At 40.7% G+C, this 21,753-nt stretch overlaps 1 protein-coding gene across 5 annotated transcripts in view; it reads right to left on the bottom strand.

The window, feature by feature from the left end:
* SLC26A2 (solute carrier family 26 member 2) overlaps window positions 1-21,753 on the bottom strand; it is a 93,572-nt gene that overhangs the window by 16,898 nt on the left and 54,921 nt on the right. For 4 of the 5 annotated variants that reach the window (XM_069764162.1, XM_069764164.1, XM_069764163.1 and 1 more), the window contains exon 2: window positions 15,074-15,712. In XM_069764162.1, coding sequence (XP_069620263.1) covers window positions 15,074-15,691 — 618 coding nt within the window. In that variant the 5' untranslated portion in view covers window positions 15,692-15,712. Of the gene's footprint in view, window positions 1-15,073; window positions 15,713-17,299; window positions 17,693-21,753 lie in introns of those variants that run through there. The other variant, XM_069764165.1, reaches the window with a different exon arrangement.

The raw sequence follows: 21,753 nt of genomic DNA, 5'->3' as shown, positions 1-21,753 counted from the left end.
TGGCCCTCATTAAAACTCTCATTGAGAAGAGTTAAGGATTATGCCCACTTGGCTAACAAGACTAGCTTTACACACAAGGAAAAGCTGGAGATAGAAAGAATGGAGAAGTGCTCGAACTTAAGAAAACTTAAGAAAACAATGTTAGATTTAGAAGAACAGCAGCATTTATACCAGGTTGAAAAAAATATTTACGGCAAGTTACGAGTCCTCTTTGAAAAGGCTGTTTCACTACATTAACATTGATGAGATATCCTCAGAATACGTCATCAATATCAAAAGATGGGGATCCAACACTCGGACCAATCATCCGGCCACTGCCAACGCTGAGAACAGCTGATTTTTGAAGGATGCCTGATGTTAGATCCCCATTAATCTAATACTGATGACCAATTCCAATGATCGGTCATCAATATAAAATTAGTGGAGCAGCCAATTAAGTTTATTTCTAGTCCCCCCAAGGAGTGCAATCCCACAATGTAGCCCATGGTGTACACAGTCAGTATCTATTTTTGGATATGCTGCTCTTTGTTAATATCAACAAATGGGAATAACAATTACTCAGGCGTGTTACGACTGTGGCATTTCTCTCCTTCCGAATGCTAACGTATGTAATCCATTTCTATTAAAGCTGCGGATAACATTTAGAAGTGTCTACGGTGATCCGAGCTTGTGACGCAGGAGTGATTCCCTGCGTCCTCCTTCTAGGCTACATTTGTAATCAGCGGATTATACTGATTAGCGTGGTACTAGAATAAAAAAAAAGAGGATTTATACATGTGTGTAAGGGATGATGGGATGGACCTGGACAGATTTTAAAGGAAGGTCATTCTGGGGCTAGATATAGAACGCAGAAATACCACCCGAGAAACCATAACAATCAAATTTCCCAAATGCCATGGTTCCTGTTTTTCGAAAGTCTTTATTGTATGTTCAAACATGTACTGACGCAATGACTAGTCATACAGGCCATTACGTAGCATACAGAGACACTCAGCACCATATCTAGCAATGGCATCTGAAGAAACCACCCAGCTAACGATGTCAGCAAATACAGTCTGAGAAACCACAACAGTAATATATCCCAAATACCAGCTATCTATCACAGTCACATGCCTGCGTTCCACGTGTTCTTGCAGGAAGACAATGTGACCAGTCATATTTATCAACTTGCTAAAAGTCAACATTTTCTTGGATTTGGCAAAAACTATCGAATGAATAATTATATGTCTAAGAAGACTTTCACTTATGCAGAGCTCTTTAGTCATAAATAAAATGTCATTAATCCATTGTAGGAGAAAGCTGAGGGTGGCATACAGTAGCTTACACTTACCCTGCCAAGAAAAATAAGAGTGTACCCATGAGTGGGAGGATCGTCCGTATATGGCCTCTTTTTATCCAGAAATTAGGGATTATTTCTAATAATATTTGTACCAGTAAGTATAGTGTGTGTTAGTTGTATATGATACCTGTTGTTTCTTTTATCTTCCGAGCGTGACTTACAGCAACAGTAAGCTGTCAAGGTCATGACAGAATTTATATATTGAATTTCTGATTATTATGAAAGCTTGTGAAACGTCAATGGCTGAGTTCCTATCACCTACTCCATTATTCCATTACTAATTTACTTCTGTTTGATCCACATCATCAGTATTAATATGTACGGTATGTACATTTGATCTTCCATTCTCTCCTTAGGCGCCATCTTGTGGTATAAAATGTGCCGAGCAGCACTGCACAAGTTCTAGCTGACTGATACCAGTACTCCTGTCTTTAAGGTGCGAGTACAATTAGAGCCCTGATCGCTGGCAGTTCCGGGTCAGGGCAACATCAGCAGTGTGATGAAGTCATTTGATCACGCTGCTGATATCACGCTCTTGCGCCACATAGGGGGTGAACGTCGGTATGGTAAGAGTTCTAATGGAGTTAAAGAAACCAAAGTTTTATTGTCATAGGGAATTTTGGGAAGAGACAGTTTAGGGAGAATGAGGAATTTAAGGATACAGTATGGAGAGGAGAAATGTGTGAGGAGACAATATAGCGAGTGGAGGGTAAATGTGTCAGAAAACAGTATAAGGAGTGGGGGGAGGAATGTGAGAGGAGACAGTATGCGGTGGGGTGGATAAATATGTGAGGAGACAGTATGGGGAGAGTGTGGGTAATATTTGAGGAGACAGTATTGGAAAGAAATATTTAAGGGATCAGTGTGGTGGAGCGTGAGCAGATAGTATAGAATAGAAATGAAAACAACAAAAATTAGCTCAATAATAAAAAAAATGTACATAAACTCATGAGTAGTGTTGAGCGATACCTTCCGATATTTGAAAGTATCGGTATCGGATTGTATCGGCCAATATCCGAAAAATATCGGATATCGCCGATACCGATATCCGATACCAATACAAGTCAATGGGACACAAATATCGGAAGGTATCCTGTAATGGTTCCCAGGGTCTGAAGGAGAGGAAACTCTCCTTCAGGCCCTGGGATCCATACTCATGTGTAAAATAAAGAATAAAAATAAAAAATATTGATATACTCACCCTCGGACACGCCCTGGTTGTCACCGCTGCAACCGCCATGATTCCCTTCCTAAGAATGAGCGTGTGAAGGACCTTCGATGACGTCGCGGCTTGTGATTGGTCGCGTGACCGCTCATGTGACCGCTCACGCGACCAATCACAAGCTGCGACGTCATCGCAGGTCCTTCACGCGCTCATTCTTAGGAAGGGAATCATGGCGGTTGCAGCGGTTACAACCAGGGCGCGTCTGAGGGTGAGTATATCAATATTTTTATTTTTATTCTTTATTTTACACATGATTCTTCTTCCTGATACCGATTCCCGATATCGCAAAAATATCGGAACTCGGTATCAGAATTCCGATACCGCAAATATCGGCCGATACCCGATACTTGCGGTATCGGAATGCTCAACACTACTCATGAGTAAATATGAAAACAACAGGAGAAAAAGAGTATAAGTACCATAGAAAATGTTATTATTATTTTTTTTTATTTCCATATTTTAACCCCTTAGTGACCGAGCCAAAGTTTTGAAATCTGACCAGTGTCACTTTATGTGGTAATAACCCTGCAACGCTTCAACAAATCCCAGTGATTTTGAGATTGTTTTTTCGTGACACATTCTACTTTATGATAATGGTAAATTTAGTTCAACATTTTTTGTGTTTATTTATAAAAAAAATCAAAAATTTGAGAAAAATGTTAAAAAATTAGCAATTTTCTAAATTTGAATGATTATCCCTTTTATCCAGGTAGTCATACAACAGCAAAACATTATTAAATAACATTTCCCACATGTCTGCTTTACATCAGGACCATTTGTAAAATGTTATTTTATTTTGTTAGCATTTTAGGAGGTTTAAAAATGTAGCAGCAATTTTTCATTTTTTCAAAGAAATTTACAAAATTTATTTTTTTAGGGACCTATCCATGTTTGAAGTGACTTTAGGGGTCTCATATATTGGGAAACCCCCAAACGTGATACCATTTTAAAAACAGCACCCCTAAACATATTGAAAACTGCTGTCAGGTAGTTTATTAACCCTTCAGGTGCTTTACAGGAATTAATGCAAAGTGGTATGACAGAAATGAAAATGTGTATTTTTACCACCTAAATGTTGCTAACTTCTAAACAGATTACTACAGCCGTCAGACTCTAAGGCCGCTATTTGGTCATGAATTGCCATGGCAAACATCAGGACCGCAAAATCATGATCTGAGGGCACCAATTGGGATAAAGAGGAAGCCCCCACACTCTGTTAACCATTTATAATGATGTAGTCACTATTAACAGAAGCATCTAAGGGGTTAAACAGATTTAGAAGGTGCAAATACTGATCGTGGCTGGTGCAGCAAGTTGTCAGCTATAGTGTACAGCCGACAGATGATGGATTGTCATCTGTATGGGGATACTATTCTCTTATATCTAAGGTCAGTTAAAAGACGTATTGGCGGTTATTAAGGGGTTAAAGGGAACCTGTCACCTGAATTTGGCGGGACTGGTTTTGGGTCATATGGGCGGAGTTTTCCTCCGTAGTACACGCCTGCGCAAGGCAAGATTGCCTTGCGCAGGCATGTACTACGGAAAGACACAGCATGAACTTCAACCCAATATTGTGGCCAGCATGCAGCCAGCGGGCAAGGAAAGGGTGAATCAAACACCCGAAAACCCCGCCCATATGACCACAAACCTGTCCCGCCAAATTCAGGTGACAGATTCCCTTTAATGCATTTGTCAGTATCACATTTTTTATTATTCCCACATTGCGGTATTTATATTTCATCACACAACTCGTAGCACTTCTTTTTGTATATATTTATTTATTTATTCAATTCACTTACTGTTTCAATTCATATTATTATTTTCATATTCATTTATTAGTCCGCAACTATTTTTTCACTCTTCAGTTGTTCCATCTTTCTTTGTTGACATCCGTGGCGCGCATGCGCGGTGGGTCCGCCGCTGATGCCTCGGTGAGTGACCGCATTGGGATCCTGCACATGCGTTGTCGTCATGACGACACGCCTGTGTTTGTGCTCCACCGGGTGGAAGCTGAGACGTCATATTGGCGCCGGTTCCACACTGCACATGCGCCGCATCTGGATCTCACATCAGCTGCTATATCTATTTTATTGTATCACCTGTGTTCATTTTTGCCTGTATTGGTCAGCCATACCTTTATATATCCCGTCCCCACCTCCCCCCAACACACACCTCCTGAGGAAGTTACACAACGTGCATTGGGGCGGTGAGAGCGCCATAACTATACCCTGTCCACCAATGTAAGTGATTTTTAATATTATTTCCTGCCCTTTTTGCACGCTATTTCTGGCAGCTTTTTTTGCACTATATGCACTTTTTTGAGGCAGTATTCTTTTACATTATTTATACTTGTGGACATGTGATTGAGTCTTATTTGGACATAATATATGTAATTTTTCCTCCCATTTTCTGGTTACGGTTGTTGCAGACTCTGGAATTTATTTTCATTTTATTCTCATGGTATTTTTAATGGTGTATTTAATAAAATGTTCTATGGTACTTCTACTCGTTTTCTCCTGGTGTTTTCATATGGAGTAGAAATGTATGAGGAATAAATATGTGAGGAGATAGTATGGGGAGAAAAGTGTGAGGGGTAACAGTATAGAGACTGGGTAGTGTGTATGGGGTAGCTTAAAGAGGGGTAAGCATGGGGGAACAGTGTTAGGGTACAGTATGGAGAAGATAGAATGCAAGGGGGAATGTAAGGAGGGGTCACAGTATAGAGACTGGGCAGTAAAATAGGGACACAATATAAGGGGAGAGTCTGAAGAGAGGACCCAGTATGGAGGGCAGGTTGGGCATAATGGACTATAAGGCTAGGGTCACATTGCGTTAGGGCAGTCCATTTAGTGCATAGCGCTATGGACTGCGCTAACGCAATGTCCCAAAAGGGATCCTCGATCTGCGCTAGCGAGGAATGGACTGCGAACGCTGCAAGCAGCGTTCACGATCCGTCACTCAAATGACGGCACATCGCTAGCGCACGCCCAATGTGGGCGTGCACTGGCGATGCGTTCGCCATTACAATCAATGGCGCCGTTAACGGTCTACGTTACACCGCGTTATGCCGTGGTGTAATGTAGTCCATTAAACGTACCGCCATAACGCAGTGTGACCTTAGCCTAAGAGGGACAGAGTGGTAGTCATATTTTTTGCAAGGAGCAGAGTGAGGGGCAATCATTTATTCTGAAGAACAGTGTAGGGTAGATCTTTTTATTCAGAAGCATTTTAATCATACTGTTATTTTTAAGGGCACCATGTTGGGATGTGTTGCAGAAGACCAGAGAAGAGAAAAGTCTGCAGAGGTAAGCCGTGGGAAGACATTATGTCATCTGGACAAGATGGAGAACAAAAGAAAGACTCCAATCAGAGAAGATGCTATCTGTAATGTACTTGGATGTAAATGTTAATTTTTCAAACTGACTACATCTCATCAGTACTGTGGTTCTTGTATGGTCCGCAGTCTGATGATGGCTGGTGCAACTCCCAGTATCTCATCATTGTTAAGGACTAGTAATGAGCGAGTATACTCGTTGCTCAGGTTTTCCTGAGAACGCTCGGGTGATCTCCGAGTATTTGTAAGTGCTCAGAGATTTAGTTTTCGTCACCTCAGATGAATGCTATACGGCTGGTAGACAGGCTGAACACATGTGGGAATTCCCTAGCAACCAGGAAACCCCCACATGTACTCAGGCTGGCTAGCAGCTTTAAATCATTCAGCTAAGGTGACAAAAACTAAATCTTCGAGCAGTCATAAATACTCGAAGATCACCAGAGCGTGCTCGGGAAAACCCGAGCAACGAGTAAACTCGCTCATCACTATTAAGGACATACTAGGATTTGTAGGTTCACACGATACAATTGTATATGGGGCTCACCTGACATTACAATAGATTGCTGCAAAAAGCATGTATGCATGTACAAATGTTGGTTCTGTATTCATGCACTGATGGTGGTTATGGTGTAGGTTCATGCGATACAACTGTATATGGGGCTGATCTGACATAACAAATGATTGTTGTACTAAGCTTGTTGATGTAATCATGTACTAAGGATGGTTTTGGTGCTATATTCATGTACAGTTGCTAGTTCTGTTGATGTATTTCTGTACTTATGGTAGTTCTGATTATATGCGTCTGTATTGATTATGGTTCAGGTAATGTATTCATGTACTAATGGTGGTTCTGGTGATATATTTCTGTACTGATGGTGGTTCTGGTGATGCATTTATTTGCTGTTATTGGTTCTGGCCATGTATATATGTAACAATCCATAACTTGCAAGATTATGTAATATATGTTGAATGTGTGCAGCCACTGCTTATACTGTGAGCATTCAAAAGTCTGTGTGAGGCAAATAGTACAAGGGGCCTTGCAGAAAATGACTCTAGAGGACAATTTAGAGGTTTTCTGGCTGTATTTGAGAGGGTGGCAGACAGAGAGAAAATGTCCCCGAAGCTATGAGCAGAGATCCTGGCACCATATCTTACTGGGGAACCATAAAAGGCATATTGTTACTTTGCCCTGCAAGAGCATGGTAAAAGGTGGAGATTCTGGCATGTTTGGGTGTAACCCTGGCTGTCAGTGTGCAACGAGCACACCTTTGGCGCTACCATAATTACAAGCCTCCCCGGTCCCAGATGTATAACCTCCTGCACCTGGTCCAAAAATGGCTGCAGCCTGAGACTCGTTCCCAGGCACAGATGATGGAGAGCGTGGTGATGGACCGGTTTATCCATTCGCTCCCAAAGACAGTGCAAAGCTGGGTTACCCAGGGAGATCCTCAGATCTGCAGATGACCTATTGGTCTTGCTAGAGAGATACTTGGTTGTGAAGAATTCCCTGAGTCATCAAGGGAGTCTGAGTTTTCCTCTCAGGGATACTGAAAAGAAGAGGCACAAAATCACCTCTGAGGGGGCGTGCTAGGTCCCAGGAGGGGTCAGAGACAGAATCAAGGGGTGCATCTTATAAGATTATCTGTTGGATTTGCATACTTAATTTCCCAGAGGAGCATGCATGGTGTATACGTCTCCTTACTCTGACAAGCCAGGCCTGGTTTATCACTCTCCACAAGGAGAAACATTACCTCTTTCATCCCAGTATTAAGCCGCTCACCTAGCTAATTCAGATCTCAAACTTTGGGGGCAAAACTTTGGTGACGATCTATGCATGGTCCTTTGGATATATCCACAGAGTGGGGAATTGTATGGATGTCTAAAAAAGCCTCCCCCATAAAGTGCGGCTATACTGGACTCTGAAAGCATTATTATCTGGTGGAAGGAGCAATACTGGGTGAGATTGTACCTTTTTCAATTTAAACTGTATGCTAATATTCACCAAGGCATAGATATTTTTTGTGATATATTCCTTCTTTTAAGGTATTTTGCCTACTGGTTGTCTATTAGGGTTTATTGTTGAAATGTTCATTTTTCTTATTCCCTTACCCACATCTTTTGCACATTGCATTACTAGAGTGAGTGATGTTTTACATATTGACTTTTCGGTGGGACGTTTGTTATATGTTTGTTTGTTCATGAACCCTTTCGGTTCTTTTATTATGGAATATTAAAAGTTAAATTTTATTCGTACATCTACCTTGCTTTCCTTACAGATCTCATACTTTGCACTGACGAAGAGCAATAACCCGAAATACCGTCTCTGCAAATTGAGATTCTGACTTGACTTTTATCCTAAGTCATATGGCAATGCTCGTTAGAGGGTCAATATTGACTTTTAGAAATGCTACTTCCAATAGGTTGCACTAGAGTTCTAGTCCTCTTCCTCTCTGAAGAGGCAATTTGCATATTTAATTTCCCAGAGGAGCATGCATGGTGTTAGGGTTGGCGGGACGCACTAAATAAGATATGATATTAAAGTGCATTCGCCACCCGGAGTCCACCGTGCAGAGACGGTGTACTGCAGCTAAGAGGACAATGGTGAAACAAGCAGTGAGCGTAACTGACTCGCAGTGAGTTAAATGTCACTCAGCGGAGAAGCACGTGGCTGTGCCATTCGCACACAGCGACGGGAAAGAAACTCTGCAGCAGAGCTGTGTTTATAGGCACACAGCCGCAGAGTAATAATGGCGCTAAACGCGAACCCTGTTAGCTTCACAGGCGTACACAAACCCCCTGGGGTTGGGGAATCTGTATTGAACTCCAAGCACACAAAGAACTTTTCTCCGGAGAAGCTGGAATTCTAAAGGCCTAAGGCCAACCCTGAATTTGTAAAAACAATCTCCTCTCCGAAGGAGCTGTAATTCTAAAGGCACTAGGCCTGCCCTGAGCACATACACCGAGTCCACAGTTCCATTAGATTCCACACACACACAGAACATAAATGATCTTAGTGTACCGATGGGCATGCCAAAGATCCTTTTATAGATTTTGTCAATCAGATAGTACCTTGATCACGGGCCAATCCGGAGCTGGACCAGGACCTGAACATGTGATGGCCGACGACCAAAGTGAAGTCGCCTCACGAGCATGCCCAGTAGAGCGAAATCTGGACTTAGTCTCAGAAAAGATTGCTCGCTGCAGTCACTTATTAGTTACTATAGCTGGACCCAGAGAGGCGGCGGTAACCATGCTCACAGACTGAGTCTGAGCAAGACACCGAGACTGACGTCTTTGCTGAGCAGCATCCACTGTGGTTAGAACTGAATGGGAGACCGCAGAGGAAGATAAGGTTTGGGATCTATCCTGTGCAGCAGAAGAATCCCCACACCTAACATTTGGCATGTAAGTCTCCTCACTCTAACATGCCAGGCCTGGATTGGCTTTCTCCACAAAGATAAACATTACCCCTTAAATCCCAATCAGATAACTTCAAATTCACTGTATTTATTAGAAGCCGCTTGCATTTTAATAAAGCAACAGTGGCGTAACTAGAGTCCAATGGACCCCGGAGAAAAATTTGGATCTGGCCCCACCGCATGTTGGTCAGATGTATGAGCCCTTGTAACTTTTTAAATCCTATAAAAGGGTAACTAGACAAGAAAACATATGTGAAGATTAAAATTAGAATTTTATTATAAATCTGTAAAAATTGAAATAAAAGTAAAATATATAGCATAAAACAAATAGCCGCAGAATGCCCAATAGGGGGAACCCCAATACTATCAAAGAAAATTATGGTTCACAGGGTCACCTATACAGAAACATAGTAAAAGGATGAATATCCTATGTACACAGGCAAGGGTTGGTAATGCAGTGGAAAATTACAATATAACATGTGGGTAGTAAGGAATTACATACAAAAAAACAAAGGTCTGGTACACAGAAAATATATAGTATAGGAGGTAAATGCGGCTAAGAGAATTGTGTACAGAAGGTGAAGACAGTGCCTGCAGTGGACCAAGCAAGTGGGTGCATAAATGATCCTATATGAAGTCGCCCCGGACGAAGCTTAGGGCGAAACATGCGTTGGGGTGAAGGGGGATGCTTGGTCTATCCACTTCATCTGGTTCTGCAGTCTATGGGCTCAAGGTATTGTGCTTCATATTTTCTACTTGGTGTGCTACTGATCTTTACTGCGGGGTTAAGCCATGGCATATTTATGTGGACTCAGGTGCAGACTGAGGTGCCCTCTGTGGCTATTTGTTTTGTGTTATATATTTTATCTTTTATTTCTATTTTTAAGGATTGATAATAAAATTGTATTTTTGATCTTCACATATGTTTCTCTTCTTTGGACTAGGTATCCATACAAGTTTGGTTTTCGGCTACACGTTCCTAAATTTGATGCATATTGGTCGACTCACTTGGGTATGTTTACAGCTTTTTCTTCAACTCTACACACAAAAGTTTGATTGGGTTGAGGTCTGGGCACTATGAGGGCCAAACCAGCACCTTTACTTCATTGTCATTGAACCATTTCTTCACCAATCTTGGCATATGCTTCGGGTTGTTGCCCTGCTGGAACACTATATAGTCCTTTCCATACTTATAGTACTCAAGTGTACGAAGAAAGTTGTTTTGTAGGATACTCACATATAGCTCAGCATGGAGACCACTACCAATCCTGGTCAAGTATCTAATGTCTTTGGCTGTAAAACAACCACACATCATCAGGCTTCCTCCACCGAACTTGACTGTTCCTTCAATTTCTCAATCCGTTAGCCCCTTTTTCCCTTGTTTCTTCTAGACTCATTTGCACCTATCAGAGCTTAGTCTATTGACTTTCATCTTATCGCTCTAAATCACCCGTTTCCATTTTTCTACTGTCCATCTTTTGTACTTTTTTGAAACTCGAGCAGACGCTTCTTATAATAGTATGCAATATTGAAGTCGAGAATTTCTCACCTTTTTTCAGGCCACCATTCCTGACTTACGTAACATGCATCGCACGGTGCTTGCATGGATGTCTGTGATCTCACTATTACGAAGTATACGAGCCACGACCACTGCCGTGTTTTTTGCTCCAGAACTGATAGACCTTGTGATGAGCTAACTTGTTGACTCTTATCTTTTGCCAGGTCCTTCACCTCTTGGCTTTTGAATAGATGTACGAACTTCATTTTGTATTCTTCCAACTGTCATGGCACTCACATGATGCAGTTTGGCAATTTTCTTAGAGACCACTATTGATGAGCTGGATGATGCTGTTTCTCTTTTCTTGGGACATCTCCTTCATGGCTGTTCCTTGATTCAAACCAGTGACCTTTCGCTTGGGAATCAACCTAATAACACACCGAGCTATATTATTAGTCTATGTCCCCTGCTTTACTGCTATTTTTTAATGTATAAAAAAAAAAATAAACGATTCTACTCTCATTCCTCTGCTCCTATGCCACGTGGCATCCTCTTCTGTAGCCGGTGCAGAGGCCATCAGCTGACTTAGGTGTGCAAATAACAGGCAATGCATGAGATCACTGTCACGGGTTGCTCGTGACTCAGTGTGGCACACCAACATCAGCTGCTGGCCTCCGATTGGCCAGCAGGTTGGTTTGCAGTGCAGATATCCAGTGGCTCTCTGTGCTGCAATGTATTTCAGCTGAATGTGTGCACTCGGAAGCACATCCTGCTAAAATATGCACTGACATCGGCGGGCCCCCCTTTTGCACGGGCCATGTCGTGATCACTGGTCACACCTTCTGCAACCGCAATCATTACGTCCCTGTTAAGTATATTTTTCACCATCTACTCTGGCAAAATATACCATTATTAAAGAAGCACTGCAAACAAAGCATGTAGTTTAGTGTAAGTACATTAAAATTGTTACCATTTGCCATTTTACCTGGTTTGCAGACCCGCTCCTCTAATCCTCTTACTCGCATAAGTGGAATTTCGACTTGCCAGATGACTTCTATGAGCCAGAAGTTACTTTTACAGTGTAAGCCTAAGGAACATTAGAACTAGGCTCTATAGACTTACATTGTAAAGGTGACTTCCGGTTAACACATAAGCAAAGCACATATTTAGAAAGTCTAAACATGTAACATTTTTGTTGAGAGTGCTTCTTTAAAGAAGTGTTTTTGCTTGTGCCATTTCTCAAAAGTAACAACCACTATATTCCTATTTCTCTCACAAATCTATTCTGACAGATAATGAAATATAATCAACTACATAATATTTTACAGATGTCTTATTGCTGTTAAACTAATTAGCTCAGTGGGCTGGAATAATGTCATATATGTCCCTGACTCATTTCACTACTAAGAGATAAATAAATCGATTCAAAATCGGTCACATTTTTCGAGATTTGATTCACACAAATACAGACACATTCAGTTGTCCGCTAGCTTTGGATCAGTCTTTTGCTGTTGACGTGGCATTCAATATGCGTTAATGATAATAACAAATATGTTGTGCCCATATATACGCATTGTCAAATGCTCATCGTGTTGTATGTGGTGCCCCGAGTGACCATGGAAGGGGCACATATCAATAACTATGTCATTGCCTTGCCATTAATGGGCATAGCAACCTATGTGACTATGTGAAGAATAGTCAGCACTGGAAAATTGGTTTAAAAAGTGAAGACTGGTCAAAGCTAATGAGGACTGGACAGGGAGATGACCAGGTGAGAGGCAGGCTAAGATAGGTGAGTTAAATAATTTATTATGCTTAAACCCTTCAGTTTATTATGCTTTGGGGTCTGCAGAGAACTCAGAGCATAATAAATGTGTTATTCGGGTAAAATCAAATCTGCCATATGATTCAAATGAATTTGCTGAAAACTAATTTTGGAAGATTTACTTATCTCTAGTCACTTCCTCAGCCATTCTGCAGAACCTAAAAGAGTTGTGCGTCACTCCTTCCTCTTGCTTTGGCTCCTTAGAAGGAGGGATATTGGAATTTCTAATGTGGGATGGGTATACTTCCTTTGATATTTGGACTGACACCTTAGAAAACATTTAATCAACAGGGAAGTGGAAAAACATGGCTACTATCAGAAAAAGAACCTTACTAGTTGATAAGTTACGTGGGGTATTACAACTCCGTCCAATTGACGAGCATGGGAATAAACCCGTAATACCATACATACCTGAAAACAGATGTTATACCTTGGAAAAAAAAATTCTGATTGACTTGACTCCACAGATAATTGAAAATTCATGCATGACAATAAATATATTTCCAGTTCCCATTTTCACACTATTTGGATTAGGACATCTAATTAATTTAAAATGAGGCTATTTTTGGCACTAGCATTACTAAAGTTAATTTGATGCTTAACCCTCGATATATATATCTTATGTTTTGTGGAAAATAAGTACATTTGTACTTTTTCAAGTGAGGTTAAAGAGGACCTGTTACTAGCTTAAAAAATACAGAGTTAAATACATTTTAAAAATCCTTAAGCTCCCATGATTCTGCAGGTTTTTTTTTCTGTTTTGAGCTGCATCATTCCATTTTGTATTGTGTTCCACTCCAAAATCAACAAGTGTGAATATCTTTGCAACATGACACAAAATAGAGAAAAGCAACAGTGGAGCTCAGAGATTTTTATAAGGTATTTAACACTTTTTTTTTAGATGATCCTCTTTAAAATGAATCTGTCAGCAGGATTGTGCTCAGTAACCTACAGACACTGTTTGGTTGGCGCCATTATACTGATTAAAATGATACCTGGGTTGATGAAATCCGTCTTGTGGTTGTTGCTTAATCTTTATTTGTAGCATTCAATTAATGAGCTCCGGAGCGGCCTGTGGGGGGTCTTTATGTGGTGCCCTGCTCAGGTATTCATACTGATGTTTATGACCTCAGTGACCTGCCTCCTATTTTATATACTGCATATCTTATTGTTTGAAAAATTATTTTAAAAATTACATTCGTCATGCAGGTGCCGGCGGCGGCATCTGCTCTGTAGCATGATACGATCTATAATATCCAGATTTCCATTTGTTTTTGTCATATTAATTTCTTGAGAAAAAAATAAATATCTTAATCAAAATGACACCAGTGGCCGCACCTGCGCAGTAGCATTATTTGGAACGTGATAGATGCTACTGCGCAATCGCCTGCTCCATTTTGCTAAAGAAAAAAAAATTGGCTCCATCAAAATGGCGGTGGTGTCTGCACAGTAGCATCTATCAAGATCAGATAGATGCTACAGCGCAGGCGTCGCCGACGGTGCCTGTCTGATGAATGTATTTTTTTTTTCAAAAAATTAGATATGCATTAAAATAGGGGGCAAGTCACTGAGGGATCTGTCATATGCATGAATATCTAAGCAGAGCACCATATGAAGTCCCACCGACAGGCCACCACATAAAGCCCCCCCATAGGCCCGCCCCAAAGCACGAGAATCTCATTAACTGAAAATAAAGATTAAACAATAACCACAAGACGGATTTCATCAGCCAAGGAATCATTTTATTCAGTATAACTGTGCCAACCTGATACTGTCTGTAGGTTACTGTCCACAATCCTGCTGACAGGTTCACTTTCAGGGAATCTGTCAGTGGGATCAACCCTCCCAAGCCGTCTACATGGACAAGTAGGTTATAGAATGTGCAATTATTATTATTATTTATTATTATAGTGCCATTTATTCCATGGCGCTTTAAATGATACTTTGGTATACGCAATCTGATTTCTTATTCCAGAGAAATCTACAGTTTTCTTAATATGCAAATTAGCTGTTAAGATCTATCGGCCGGACACAGATCTCCCTGAGAATATGCCTACAGAGCTTATTTTTAATGAAAAGAGGTTGTTACCAGTGAGAGACATGTAATGACTGACAGTCTTCTTCTGATTGATTCACAGTGATAACAGCCCCTTTTACTAAAAATAGGCTCTGGAGGCAGATTTTCAGGTAAGATCTGTGTCTGGCCCATAGATCTAACAGCTTATTTACATAATAAGAAAAATTTTGATTTCTCTGGAATAAGACCTCGGATCGCAGATATCAATGAATTATTTTATTCCAATTTCTATGACCTACATGTCCATAGAGACAACTTAAGAGGATTAATCCTACAGATTCCCTTTGAGGTAAACGAGAGACATCTAACATACTCATGACCATTCTGTCCCATTCTTTTACCTTTGCACAACGTACCTGATAAACTCCAGCCATAAATGTAACGGTGGCTCCTACTGTAATGGCATAGCAGCTTCTATCACAAGTCAGTCTTGAAGTCTGATTAGCATCAAGTGTTTCATTGGTTATGAACCCAGCCACTGTTGACAGATGGCCTCCTTGGTCACTCAATTTGTCATAACCTGCAGCTTGCAGTTCTCGGTCCACAATTTCACCCACCATCAAGCATAGTACCCCAAATATTCCAACATGAATATGCTTAGAAGTCCCCATTAAAAAATATATAATGCATGCAAAAAATGAGGTGTAAAGGCCATAGATAGGTTCCTGCCCGGCCAAAAGTGAGTAAGCAATGGACTGAGGAACAAGCAGAATACCCACTATTAGGCCCGACATGGCATCACCCAGCAAGTATTCTTTCAGTTTGTATTTAGGGAGCCATTGGAACACAGGCAGAAAGCTGAGCAGAGCATCTTTGGCTTCGTTAGGAGAACATCTACAGGTTTTCCTTATCTTTTCAGTTAAACGGGTACGTAGGGAAATTGTTTTCTTCTCTTTTTCCTCCAGATGTATGGTCCCTGGTGGCCGGGAGCTGCGGTGTATAGCTTTGACGTTGCCATTATCCTCAGTTTTCATTGTGATTTCTTTTTAATTTATCTAAGAAAAAAACAACACTGATCAGAATATAAAAAATATTGTTAATAATGTTGAAAATACACAAGTCCAGATTCATCATTTGCATTTTTTTAAGTCACTTTTCTTTTTTGTTTAGTGGTTTATCATACCATTGAGCGCAGTTAATAAATTTTGCTCAAAGTAAAAAATGGTCTTCGTTTTTCCATTTAATCCGTTTTGCACCTTTTTTTTTTGCACAAAAACTCACTTCGCAAAATCGTCTACAACTTCGCTGCACATAAAATCACTCCAAGTGCAAATTTTGGAACTTATCGAAAAGTTGCAAATGATGAATCAGGCAAAAACATCTGGAACTTTTTAACTCTACCCATTGTGATAAACGAAAAAAAAAATGACAAAAACTGGGGTCACAGGACTGTATTGTCTCTCATACCAGAGAATCGGGCAATTATGCTAATCACACTCTGATCAGAGTTTGCTCAGAGTGTAATCCGATATTCTTGGTTGTGGAGAAGACGGGAACATTTTTTTGCCATCTTCTCCACTCTATCAGTCCATGATAATCGGACTGCAACTATTTTGTGACAAACCCATTGACTTGCATGGCCGAATCAGTAAATGTGCACGGCCCCAGAGAATAACCTTGGTCTGAGTGCAATCCAATGTTTTTTCGCACTTGGACCAAAAAATCCGGTTGTCTGCAAGAGCCCAAACACATATAAAATGGACTTCAAAAAAGGAGGGAAAAATGAATATGGAACAAAAGCAAAGTAAATGCTGAAAAGATTTTAAAAACCCAACAAAAAAATGGGCACAAAATGCAATAACGTATAGGGCCCGATGACTACAAACTAATCAGGCTGATTTTGTGTTTCTTTCTTCCCAGGACTATTAAAATATACTTAATTCAGCGTAATCACAATCATTGCATTATATTACAGCTAAAGAATGCTATTTAGTGAATAGGAATGAATTAATTTCATGGGTAGAACAGAAAAAAGCTTGGCATTCCTTAGGAACTGAAGTTCTTAAAATGTATTAAGCTGATTTCCATTCTTCCATTACATGATTTTTTTAAAGTCTTATTCCTTTACTATTAGCTTTATATAATATCACAGACGACAACATCGTTTCTAACCTAAAATACAGTCAATTTGCTTAAAAATTTCAAAATAACCTTGTTTAACCAGGAAGGAGAATCATTAACTGAATATACACAAATAAATATTTTATCACCATCTTAAAGTAAATACATCTGGTCTGGTGCCTCTCATATCTATGGTAGCAGCTCATGTGCCCTCCTGGATGTGAGTCAGCAGATTTAGAAGCTCAGGATCCACAAAACAACCTGTTAAGAGCACATGTCATATTTTCAAGAATTCTTTATTTTACCATGTACTTCGGAACCTTCTTATTTTCAGCATTTGAGATTTTTCTTTTAATTATTTGGAGTAATGTGGTTTTTCTAGTTTTCTAACTTCATTGTGCAGTATTGTGTTTTTACTACGCAATATTATCCTCAAGAGAGAAATCCTGTTCAAGAAGTGATTAATATCACTGAAAATAAAAGAAGTGACTAATAAACATATAATATAAAGCCATACTTACTGTATCAACTCTCCCAGAATGTCTGAAAATCTCTAGGATAAAAAGAGACCATCAGGACAAGTGTGCAAATCTCTCCAGTGCAGGACGGTTTCTTGTGCTATTGTCTTCATATAGGGCACCCGTAAAATGACCGAGGGCGGTAGCCGTGGACGAGCTGATTTTCCATTAGGCCATGGCCCTAATAGGAAAATCCCAGTCCCAATGTGCTACCAGGTGTGGGTGCATCACATCCCACTCACTTGTAGGCCACAAGACCACTTTCTCCAGACCTCCACCTTCAGGAGCCACCACACAACTCAGGGGACACACCGTTAGTTTCAACAACCAAAAGTTTACTGAACAGTTCAAGTTCATCAGAGTGTAAAACACAGTATTAGGCATAACACTTCTTAGTTCTTGCTTCCTTAATACAGTGCATCTTCAGCATTGCTATCCGTTCCTCCTGGACTATCCCTGTATTTACTGTTCCTGTCAGCCCCAGGGATTTACTGTCCAGTCTTGCAGTGCACCTGGGATCCATTACCTTCCCTTCATGCGGTTCTACATCCATTGTCCCTTGTATGCCAGAGGATATGGCACTCTACATAGTACCTATACCAAGCCTTGAGCTCCTAACATTGCAGGAATGTCCGCAAAGGATTCCAGTAAGACTTCCCACTGCCCCAAACGATAGGTGCTTGCCCACTGCAACTTGAAGTTGACTTTGGTTACCATACTTCCCTTTCTGTCTAACTATCATGAAGCAATCCCTTTTTCCTGGGGCTTGACCTTCCACTATGGGCTACTCCCAAACTTTAACTACTGTATGTCACTTTAACTACTGTAGGTCTGTCCCTACCGCATGTGGCTGGGCAGATCTCTTTCACAAACATTGGGCATTACATTTATATACATTAAACATATTATACTTCTAATACTTAACAGAGTCTACCTTATCCTATCGTCACTACCTTATGTCCTTAATCTTAACCTACGCCTGCTCCACACTATACATGACAGAATACATCTAAAACCACATGACAATTCTCATTTTAATATATAGAACAGCGCAATTTGTGTCTATAGGGGTAGGAACATAATAGTACAGTCCACCACTCTTACATCCCCAATGACCAAACGCACAATCAGGGGCAAGAAATAAGAATGTGAAAGGGACATGGTATGTAACAAGGGGTTTAGTTATGCAAAAATCCAACTAAGCGCCATAGTTTATCAAGAATAATACTAGTATAAAAAGAGAAATGTAATATAGTCTAGATCAAGACTGGCCTTCTCAACGAGGTGATGATCTTTTGGTGAGTTTTTTATTATATTGACACAATCAGTATATTTTGCAATATTTCTCCTTACATTGAATATTTTTTTTTTATTTTGCATTTCATAGTTGGAAAGTCTAGTGGTGATGCTATGTGTACATTGCTTTGCCTTGAATTACATCTTTAGTTCTGACTATTAGTAATTCCCTGCATTTTATACCAGCGTCACATGATAGGCCTACATGAACTGAGGCTCTGTGTCACTGGCATACAGACAGTAAGGCCTTTTTCTTACTCTGCAATGTTTATACATAAAAATAATTCTGGTCATCTCAGGATAATCTTTACTTAGTAACAGTCTTTTATAATAGTGGATGAAAAAGTGAAAGCAAAGAACATGTATAAATATGTAGAAATCTGAAGTGTAGGATATCAAGAAGGCAGAAGGTGTGTTATGTATTGTCTGCATCATACATCTTTGTAGAGAATTTTGTACATAACCTGATTGTTTGTACCCATAAAAATAAGCTTATAGAAATTATGTCATATAAATCTCTGCATAACCTATTTAATGTGTTACCTAAAATTACAATTTTAAGGATTATAAATAAGTCTTGTAGACTGGATAATGTTCAGTCTAAAGGCCCCGTCACACTTAGCGACGCTAAAGCGATCCCGACCACGATACGACCTGTCAGGGATCGTTGCTGCGTCGCTATGTGGTCGCTGGTGAGATGTCAAACAGTGAGATCTCCCCAACGACGCAGCAGCGATGCGGCGACCTGTAGCGACCTGTACAACGATGTCACATGGCAGCTATTTCATGACGATTAACAGACCTCAATGAGGGACATCCTGTCATGAGGTCGTTGGTAAGGTGTCAAACACAGCGATGTGTGCTACCCAGGGGGACCTCAACAATCAAGAAAAGGTCCAGGCCATTCCGACACGACCAGCGATCTCACAGCAGGGGCCTGGTCGCTGCTGTGTGTCACACATAGCGAGATCGCTACTGAGGTCGCTGTTGCGTCACAAAACTTGTGACTCAGCAGCGATCTCGCTAGCGATCTCGCTTTGTGTGACGGGGCTTAAGTGTCGGAGAACTCTGTCCCCTCTGGACCCAGAGGAACTATTACAGGGAACCTGCCATCGGTTTTGACAACTCCTAGGCAGCCATAGACACTATTTAAGGGTTAGAGAGACATCTACATGTAGCACAGTGGAGAATGCAGTACATTTTGCTGATGGATTAACATCTATTGGACACGTGGAGTTGTTGTTCTCAATAGACATGTTCTGACAAGCTTCTCTAGCTCCTTTATAACATTTATACGGTGCAGGGTCATGAAGAGTAATAACTGCTTCCCTTTAAAAGGAATCTGTCAAGTGAAAAAAAACACTATTAAGCTGCAGATACGTTGTTAATCTGCAGGTTAATAGCATTCTAAATTACTGATGCACTACACAGCTAGCTATCAGTCAGGGCTGGGGTGCGATGACTGAAGTTGACTGAAAGCCTGAGGCTGCCAGGAGAAATAAAGTTCATTTTCTCCCAGCAGCCAGGCTTTCAGCGCGACAGCCGCGCAGCTTTAGGACACTACTAAAGGGGTTTTCCCACAAACAAAAGTTCATTTTAATCAATAGATATTGGAATAATAATAATATCCTCAATTGGATGCATTTAAATAATACGTTACTGTGCTTCCTCTGCCCAGGAGCTGTGGTATGATCAGACCAAGTTCTGGACGGTCAGACGCAGCCATTACACAGTACATTGGGGGCACATTTGTAAGATTATCTCAGCACAGGAACATTTTTTTTAAACACATCCAGTTGTGGAAATTATTATTACTCCAAGATCTATTAATTAGAGTGAACTTTTGTTCGTGGGAAAACCCCCTTTAACTTTCAGATTAACAACATATCTGCAGGTTAATCACATTTTCTCAAATTACGTGTTCTCTTTAAAGGCTTTACTAAACATTGAAAAAGGGTGTGATTCTGAACTTGCACTAGAAATTAGAGACAGCATCACTTTAAGAATAAGAATGAATATACTGAATATAGCGGCCAACAGGTACTAATTACCGTAATCATTTTTATACTCCCTGTATTCATTAAAAACGAGTTACCGTTATACATGTTTGCAATGGATTTTAATCCCTTTCCTTCCTTACAACTCACCAGTTAACATCATTAATGCTGCCACACTGGGAATATCTCTTCATTACAGCATTTATTCATCAATGTTTTGTAAGATGCAATTAACTCTGTGCAGATTAAGGGTCCTTTATTGTATATCATCCTTTTATGCTTAATTGTTAGCCGAACACTTACGTAACAGGTAATAGTATACAATTTGTATACTGCGAATACCCTAAAGTACCGTAAGTGGTTAACTAATACACCCTAATATTTTTCATGTTATCTATTGTTTCCCTAGTAATAGAATTCGCCAAGTATATATGGTTATGAGCTCCAAATTATAATTTTATAGCTTACAATAACTACTCAAAAGATGTACTTTTACAATAAGGTCATAGAACATATGGGTAATCTATATACATAATTGTCTAAGGGGTACTTCCGTCTGTCTGTCTGTCCTTATGTCACGGTTATTCGTTCGCTGATTGGTCTCGGCAGCTGCCTGTCATGGCCGCCGCAACCAATCAGCGACGGCCACAGTCCAATTAGTCCCTCCCCTACTCCCCTGCACTCACTGCCTGGCGCCCGCTCCGTAATCCCCACTGCTCACACAGGGTTAATGGCAGCGGTAATATCCCGCAGTGTAACGCACTCCGTTACCGCTGCTATTAACCCTGTGTGTCCCCAACTATTTACTATTGATGCTGCCTATGCAGCATCAATAGTAAAAATAGGTCATGTTAAAAATAATTAAAGAAACAAAAAACCTGCCATACTCACCCTCTGCCGCCTTTCTCGCTCCTCGCCACGCTCCCGGGACCGCTCCATTGCAAGCGGCAGCTTCCGGTCCCGTCCCAGGGCTGGTGTGCGGCAAGGACCTGCCGTGACGTCACGGTCATGTGACCGCGACGTCATCATAGGTCCGGCTCACACCATCCCTGGGACTGCAAGCTGCCGCTTGCAATGGAGCAATCCCAGGAACGTTGCGAGGAGCGGCAAAGGCGGCGGATGGTGAGTATAGCAGGACTTCCAACGGGCTATAGGTGAGTATAT

This window comes from Ranitomeya imitator, chromosome 4 (genome assembly GCF_032444005.1).
Source record: "Ranitomeya imitator isolate aRanImi1 chromosome 4, aRanImi1.pri, whole genome shotgun sequence".
Classification (NCBI taxonomy): Eukaryota; Metazoa; Chordata; class Amphibia; order Anura; family Dendrobatidae; genus Ranitomeya; species Ranitomeya imitator.
This window is presented reverse-complemented; position numbering and strand designations above follow the sequence as displayed.